The 8,828-nt window shown below is 35.9% G+C and overlaps 1 protein-coding gene across 2 annotated transcripts in view; it reads right to left on the reverse strand.

Moving 5' to 3' along the window:
* LOC120300167 (cytosolic phospholipase A2 zeta-like) overlaps nucleotides 1-8,429 on the reverse strand; it is a 28,640-nt gene extending 20,211 nt beyond the window's left edge. For both annotated transcript variants that reach the window (XM_039325934.1, XM_039325843.1), the window contains exons 1-6: nucleotides 8,389-8,429; nucleotides 6,297-6,418; nucleotides 5,020-5,092; nucleotides 2,714-2,850; nucleotides 1,453-1,590; nucleotides 12-55 (exon numbers count right to left, since the gene is read on the reverse strand). In XM_039325934.1, coding sequence (XP_039181868.1) covers nucleotides 12-55; nucleotides 1,453-1,590; nucleotides 2,714-2,850; nucleotides 5,020-5,092; nucleotides 6,297-6,368 — 464 coding nt within the window. In that variant the 5' untranslated portion in view covers nucleotides 6,369-6,418; nucleotides 8,389-8,429. The remainder of the gene's footprint in view (nucleotides 1-11; nucleotides 56-1,452; nucleotides 1,591-2,713; nucleotides 2,851-5,019; nucleotides 5,093-6,296; nucleotides 6,419-8,388) is intronic.
* Nucleotides 8,430-8,828: the final 399 nt, after the last annotated feature.

Consider the following 8,828-nt stretch of genomic DNA (forward strand, 5'->3'; position numbering starts at 1 on the left):
AAACACCTCACCATTTTTCCAATGAAAATTCAACATCCAGTTCTGCTCTTTTCTCCTTGAAGGGTGAGACAAAAGTTAAGTTAAAAGAGTGTCAAGTCGGCCCCAAGATATTCACAGCTACACAAAGGCTGGTACATGTCTCTGCTTCTGTCAACGCTGCTAACATTGAATGTTCTTGCTTTGACAATAAATGGAAATGCAGCCATTTTCCTCTTTTGCTTTTAGAGGTAGTTGATGCTGGGAGGGGGAATGTGGATGAGAGTCCAGCTAGTCATAACAATAATAACTCAGCCCTGGGAATCCAAGGTTATTGTGCCCAGAGTTGATAAAGATTTGGTGGGCTGGAGAGCTGGGGAGAAAGCCCGCACTTCAAGCTAATTGGAGAATGTGATTTATGACTGTTAATTCGAGGAGGGAATTGTGCTTTGCTACTTTGTGCCAGGGGAGGGAAATTCAGTTTTTGGCTTTAACTATGTAGTGCCAATACTTTGTTTCTCAAATAAAAGACTCTTTAAGATAAACAATGCCTCGAAGTTCTTTTGAAAAGTTTCATCTGTCGGAACCATGACAGCTTCCTTAATGAATTTTTACTATAGTTCTGTCTATATTAGTGTAAACTAAAGCAAATAGATAGATATTTATTCTACCAATGTAGTTGTTTACAATTTAATTTCTTGTGCTGTCATACACTACACTACTTAATTAGCATCTTGTGACTGATTCATACCATACAGCTTATTTTAAAAGAAAAAGAAAAAAAGAAAAATCACATCATCTTCTATTGAAAATATTGAGTGTTTTTCCAGAAGTTGCAATAAGTGAATAATGTGATCCAATGCTCCTCAAGAACACCAGGTTGAAGCTGATTATATTACAAATTAAACTTGTCTGGCTCACAAATAAGAGTTCAGCTATTTAGAATGATGTTTCATTATAGTGATGTAGGTATAAAATGGGTTACCATGTTGTGATCTATAAAAGCATAGATCCTGGGAGTCTGAAAAATGTAGCATTACTACCCTTTTTTATTTGACCTCACTCAGAAGGAGGTCCTAACCTCAAATTAACATATTAAGAATGACAATGGACAGATAGTAACTGATCTCAAGAAGAAATATGGAAGGAGTATATGGAAAGTCTGTACTAAAGTATATCTGAGATACTTTAGAACAAGGTCCCCAACCCCCAGTCTGTGGACCAGTATCGTGTTGCGGCATGCTAGCAACCGGTCTGCACAAACAAGGAAAACCCCATCCACAGGATGCAGGCAGCACACAAAACCACGCCTCCTCCCGTCCATGGAAAAACCTCTCTCCACGTAATCGGTCCCCAGTGCCCAAAAGGTTGGGGACCTTTGCTTTAGAAGACATTACCTGGTAACCAGACTCTCTAGTATTTTAAGATCACGTTAAAACAAAACTCAAGTCATTACTAAATGAGAAGGCTAAATACCTCAGAATTTAGCGCAAATGTATGTGTCAGATCCTGTCCTGGGGCAATATTACCTAAGTCAAAAGCAACGGAAGTATCATAACTGTTCAGACTGCTCAGCAAAATGCCTCTGTTGTAGAATGATAACTCCAGAATATTCTGCAAAGTGCAAACGAGAGTCTATTTTAACAAGTAACAAATGTTTTCCCATGTATTAATGTTTAAACCATTGTCTATTGTACTCCTTGCTTAGAGGCTCTGTTAGTGTTGTTGTTATCACACTTCAAACACATGCAAGCTACAGAGATTTTCTCAGTAAAGATACCTTTTCCTACACACAGTGGTGGGATTCAGCCAGTTTGCAGCAGTTCAGCAGAACTGATAGCTAATTTTTTTTGTTGCCCAGGCCCAGAATGGACTTCCGGAAGCGGCATCCACACAGAGAACCGGTTGTTCACATATCTGAATCCCACCACTGCCTACACATCATATTTTTTCACTCTTTTTAAAGCCTTTCTTTTGCAATATCTACCTTTCAGAAAAAGAGTCAATTTGCTTAAAAGTAAAAAAGTGACAGAGCCAAATCATATGCTATGAAACATTTGATGAGTTTAAGCACCTGGTAACATTTATTCATAGCTGTTTCATTGTATATTGAACTCTTTCAACTTAGCAGTTAGTCATTTTTGACATTGGCAGACAGAGCTGGTGGTTCATCAGCTCATTTGTCTTTCAGTTTGCTATACATTTACCTACACATGGACCTAAATGCATCAAAATTCTTCTCCAACTCAAGAAAAATGATTTTAAGTACACCTTCGATTAATATCAAACTTACATCCTTATTAGTGGTGAAAGGAAGAGAAGCATGATTATCACATAGTGACCAACTACCACTGCACATAACTGATAGTCTGACAGAAAGCTATTCAAAAGATACATCCAGCTGGGTTAGTGATCATAGGAAAATTTGATGGACTGGGCAGTGAAAGTTTATCATTTCCCTAAACACCGGTGATCAAATCAGTCATTAAAGCAAAGGTATTTTGAATTAGTTCTAATCTAAATATTATCCAATTTTTCGGTGTTATGCTTTCTGTATTTTCATTCAGAATGTTATGCAGAAGTGAAAATCTCAGCTGTTTATCTTGTTCATCATAGCTTTGTAGCAGAGTTTGAAGAGTTTGGGGGAAAAAGAGTCCTGCCACTTTTTGTCATATGATACAGCTGAGTAGACCTCTGGGCTGATATCAATAATGGGAATGGTAAAGAACAAGCTCACCTTTACAGCACTATGGATTCGGTATTGGAAAGTTTCATTCCATTCAGGATCACTGCTGTTGTAGACAACCGGAGTTCTTTTTATCAATGGAGATGCCGTAGGAAGTTTCAAGGCCACATAACAATCTGATTTAGACACTGTAGTAATCAGGAAAAAAAATGCAAAGATAAAAAAAGCCTAAAAAAGCTATTTTTCTTCATCTGCCAATAGCATTTTGTAGCCTCTTTCAGCTTAGTAGATATGAAGAGAGACCAAGGCGAAAATCCTACATTACAATACAACCAATACCATAGTATTTATTTCTGAGCAAGTATTGTTAACACAATGGAGAAACTTCCTATCACCTGTTGAATATAAGTGATTCTGCTGTAAAAATAAAGGTTGAAATTTTCATGCCATAATTAGTTTGTATAAAAATTTCTAGGCAGGGGAGGTGTTGGACAGCCTAAATAGGACTTTCCTCATGTATTTATTCCACTTCTCACCATTTCAGCCTTTCTCCTTTCTGCATAATTAAGTGCCTTTTTTTTTTCAAAAGTCCAGGGACTTTTGTTTGGAAGCATGCCATGTGCTTGTACGAATGCCTAATGGGCCATTGTTTTCTCCAAGCATACAGCAACTATCCTTTATACTTCTGTATTGCATCTTCAAAAAATGTATTTCCTAAAAATTGCACAAACATATTTTCCAATAACTGCGTTTGCTAGACTGAGTGTCTTCTCCTCAGAGATATGTACAAGAGAAGGTCAAGAGGAAAACAAATTATTAAATGCCACGGTGCCTAAGATAATTAGAACCAGCATGTCTTAATACTATTGAGATGCTAAAGCAAACAAATGAGTCATCACACAAATCAATTCAAATTCTCACTTGAGATACAAATGACCAGTTTCAAGTATCATACTTTAGATTATGATCTAGTTCAGTGGTTCTTAACCTGGGCAATATCGCCCCCCGGGGGTAATGCGGGGGTGAAGGAATGAAAAGGGGACGATATGGGGGCAATGGAGCGAGAAGTTTTGGGGACACTTTTGTGACTTTTTGGTACAGTGAATCGCTGTGTATCTGTCATACAAAAACATCAGATTGCTCGCTATTAGTGGATTGAATTGTGTTTTCAAATGTTCCTCCAGCTAGCTTCAGTACAGAACGCCATACATATGTGAATACACATCGCTTATCTTCATGCGCGTTGCCTAGCAGCCTCTACCCATACAGTGGTGCGCCATTGGCCAGAATGGGCAGTGGTGGAGGGGGGAGCACTTCTTTTGAAACATCGTATGCTGAGTGGCTGTCCCCTGTGACGTCAGCTGTAATGTCAATGTAACTGTTGAAACTAGGTTTATCTCTGAGCGCGGTGATTTAAGAATGCGATTAACAAAAATGGTTCCAGACATCAAGAAATTGGCGTCAGTTCACCAAGCACAGGGCAGCCATTGATGTTCTTTTTTTTTTTTTGCTTTTTGTATACATACATTTTTTTTCATTAATAATTGTCTGAGCTTTTATCATTGTATTTGTTTGCATTGGATTTCACGTTCCAGTTTGAGTTTTCAGCTTCATTTTCGAATTTTTATTGTGCTCTGTAAAACATTTTGTGTGTCTCTTTGTATTGTACTTTTTTAGCATGCACTCCAGTTCAATATTATATTTTCTTTGTATCTTTTTAATCCTTTTTACAGTGTGCGTGACTATATATACTTTCCTCGAATCTTAATTTAGTTTCAGAGTTTTTGTCTTGAAATTCTTAGTTCCTGCATTGCAGTTTGCTCTTATGACCTTTTTATATTTCTTTTTGCGTCTTAAATTTCACTTGTAATTCAATCATTAAATGTTACTGTTTTTCTTTTCGGGCATTTCACTTTCTTGCAATTGAATTTTGTTTTCAGTGGTCATTACATTTAAGTGTCTTGAATAAATAAAATAATAATGAAATACATGTATCACGAAATTTGGGAATAAAGTGATGGGTGACACCAAAATTTTTCACACAGTTGAGATAAGGGAAAAAGACTGGAAATAAATTATTTGTATCAATATGTCCAGATGACAATTTTAAAGAAAACAAAAAAAGTGCTTTCATAAATTGAAGAATTATTTCCTATGTTGTGATTGAGAGGTTATGTTGGGGGAGGGGGGCGATGACAACTTCCTCATTGGCTCAAGGGGGTGATTTGTTCAAAAAGGTTAAGAACCACTGATCTAGTTGATACCAACTAGATAATGAATTGGTCTGCTGTGAAGCATAATTAACATTTATATCTTGAACAACGGTAATCCACAACCAATTTAAATAGATTACTTACATATATCTAGGCCATGGATGTTTCTGGCTCTCAAGATTTTTACTGTGAGATTATAGTAAGGATGCACCTCAAACTGAAACAAGATAGATAATTTATTTTAATTTAAGCAAAACAAGAAATATAGTTGGACAGCCTTCTGGACTCCTAGAATTTTCAGCCCCTTTGATCAACCTCTACTGTGTTAATTGTGAATTCTGAGAGTTGCATTCCCATAACATCTAGAAGGCTCCAGATTGGAGAAGGATATAAGAGACAACACTGTAAATGTAAAAATAAGAGTATAACAGACAATTTTAACCAAATGCTAATTAATATAGTTACTGGTTACAGTTATCCTCCAGATAACTCTGACCTGTTCCCCCTCATCAAGGCCAGTGACAAAGAACTATGGGAGTGCTAGTTCAAAATATCCAGAACACATCTGGGTCTATATCTAGGTACTTTAAGCTAATTAAATTCTTTATTTTATAATGTTAAAAATACCGGAACAGATCAATGAAAATCCTTAATTTCATTAGGTATGAATAGTACAGTAGTACTATTATAGTAAAGTTTGGTATTTGGTCACAGAAACATCATTTGTAGGGTTGTTAACAATATAGAAATGGTTTATCGTTGCTTTTTCTCACTGCACCATTGGTATTTTCTATCCAGCCATTAACCAGACCCAACCATTCTAAGTTTCTTAGATAAACCAAGGTCAGCTAAGAGATAGCCCTGCTGTAAATGCTACAGTGAAGATGTAAACAAAAGTAGTTAGCAACAGCAATAGCACTTAGACTTATATACTGCTTCACGGTGCTTTACAGCCCTCTCTCAGTGGTTTACAGAGTCAGCATATTATCCCCAATAATCTGGGAGGGTCTTCATTTTACTGACTTCAAAAGGATGGAAGGCTGAGTCAACCTTGAGTCAGTCAGAATCCAACTCCTGGAGTGAGTAGTTAGTTAGCCTGCAGTACTGCATTCTAACCACTGCGACACCATGGCTCTTTAAGCTCTTTAAGGGTAATTTGGCCATGGATTCGGAGATAGTGAGCTCCACTTCACTGGTTGTGTTCAGGAAAATATGAATATCTATCTGTCATGAAAGACTAAATTTGGATTCTTGCATTGAATAAGGAATTGGCTGAGATGAGTCACATGACCCCCTCCAACTCTCGATTCTAGAGGTGCGTTTAGTTATCTGCTTATTATAATAGGAAACATATTATTTTCTCTAATTCAATACTTGCCTAAGGATTTATTAAGAATATAAGTACATTTATATTCACATACTTCCATGTCTTTTTTCTTGATAACATTGACAGCCAGAAGTGGCAACATTCGAATCGATAGCCTGCCGAGCATTGCTGAAGGCAATATCAACAAGAGAGACCAGGCTGGGGAGCATGCTGAGCCTGTGGTAAAAACACAATGAAAACGCAAAGGTTTTTGATGCCACCAAACAGTAGCTATCTCATTACGTCCTATCCCATCATTTAAGTTACCTTATGCAGCTTGCTCTTACTCCTGCCTCTCTAAAAATAAAAACACAGTAATTATAAAAAGAGATCTGTGCTTTAAGGACTTGAGTGAAATATTTGTGTTCTGAACCAGGAAATGCCAGTTTAATCCTACATTCTTTAGTCAGAGAATGACTAAAGACTGTCTTTTTAAATTAGGACACAATTTACTCCATATAAGCTATTTTCTATATCAACAGGAAATAACTGCTGTAATTCTGAAAGAAGGAAAAATTCAGTTTTAGTCTCCAAATTGAAACAGTAACAGCAGACTTATACTACAAAAGTACAGTGCAATATAATGTCACAATGCACACATATTTCTGGTAATTTTTTCTCTGTTGTAAATATACTGGTACAGAGAAATCTCCAAGTTACTTATATTTCTCTTACAGATTTTCAGCATCACCTGTCTCAAAACATTCCACCCATTATTTCCTGCTACAATTAATAACTATTAGTATCAAGGAGGCAAGGAAAACCTATGAATTTCCTGCATGGTATGAGTTATGATATTTAAACTATGTGTGCATGACATGTTGCTATTCATCCTTCAAGAATTAAAAATAGAACTGATTCAGATATTAGAAAAGTACGTTTATTTGCAAGAGTGCCTTGAGGAGCAAGTCGGTTTCTCATGTGCAAATAAACCACAATCAGTGTGCAAGCATGTGCAAAAAATCTAAAAACTTAATCTACTACTGTAGTCCTATTTAAGAGGAATAGGAGAAAACTAGAAAGTAATACATGTTAGCCATGTTCATATGACATTGCTGTTTGGGCATTCCTTCTCCCAGCCAAATGCACAACTTCCTTGTGTTGGTATCATGTGACTCAGTCAGTAATCCAACAGACCCCTTTTTCAATCAATATAATCATTCAATGGAAGGGAACTGAAAACTGCAAAAAGGGAAGGAATCAGTGACATTCTGTTCATAAGAAATGTGTGTGTTATTATTGAATAAATAGACTGAAATATATATCTAACTGAATATTTTCACATACCTTTATATTCAGCTCACTACTACAATTTTTAAAAATATATAAATTACATGTATATTAAGATCAAACTCTTAACGGTTGTGTTTTGGAGCAAAGGCTATATTTTTTGCTTATAAAAATAGGATAAATAAGAAGATAAAACTATAATATATATTCCACAGCAAGCCAGAAATCAAAATTAAACTAAGTTTAAAGATACAATTAAATTGTAGAATACCAATTAATGTGGAACAGGGCCACTTTAATATCTATTTCTGATAGATTAAGCCAGATAGAGATAGACTAGTTTCTTGTGGAATCTTCATACTATAGTTCTGAAATTAAAAAGATTTGGTACAGACAGAATTAAAATTTGAGAAGCACCAGTTTGAAATTCTGTTGGACTCTCAGATTTTTCAGAGCTATTTTCAAGTATTTTATTCAATAAGTCACTTTAAGATAAACTGAATTCTCCCATGACTTCCAACAGTGACTTGACCATTCACAAAAATTTCTAATGGAGCTTACTGTAGTCATTATTTAAATGAGGAGCCTCATATCTGAATGTGCTTCTGCAGTAATGGAAAACAATCTACTTTTACAATGGAAGGTTCCTGTTTCTCCTACTCAGTTCTATTCCCATTAAATTCAAAAGGAGTTTGGGCTTTGGCATGCAGGTTTACAATAAGTGGGAGACAGGCATTAGCAAAAAAAACAATAATCCTGGTTTGAAGAGAGAGAATACTTTGCAATCACAAAAACTGAGTTGAATAAAAAACACTATTTGAATTGTTTATCACGAATAGTTTCCTTACAATATCAGTATTGTTAATACTCTTCTTATTGGGTAAACCTGGTTTAGGCCACAAAGCAAAACAACAGACCTTAAGAGAGATGTGTTGGAACTGGGCTAGCTCAGTTTCTTAACTGAAAATGAAAGGGACTTTCAGTGGATAATTCTAATAGAATACTACCTTTACAAGAAATTCTAACTGCCATTGTTCAAATGTCAGTGGAATAACGGAACATTGGCTATGGTTATGAAAAGCATAAATAATAAACATATCCTACTCTTAATGATTTGGGTAAGCTTCAAAGGACCACATAGACAAAGTCAATGAAATCCCTGTGTGTAGCCAACTCATTAGCTAAGATCCCACTCATTAGCAAATCATCCATAACAAATTGCAATGTAACCTAAAAGATTTTATGAGGGGAAATTGTCATCATGAAAATATAACAATTGTATACTTATATCATGATATCTGATCTAACTATATTGGTCACTGCACTTCAGTGATGAAATCATCAAGCACATGTGGAC

Source organism: Crotalus tigris, unplaced genomic scaffold (genome assembly GCF_016545835.1).
Source record: "Crotalus tigris isolate CLP2741 ecotype Arizona unplaced genomic scaffold, ASM1654583v1 scf7180000017545.3456711, whole genome shotgun sequence".
Taxonomy (NCBI): domain Eukaryota; kingdom Metazoa; phylum Chordata; class Lepidosauria; order Squamata; family Viperidae; genus Crotalus; species Crotalus tigris.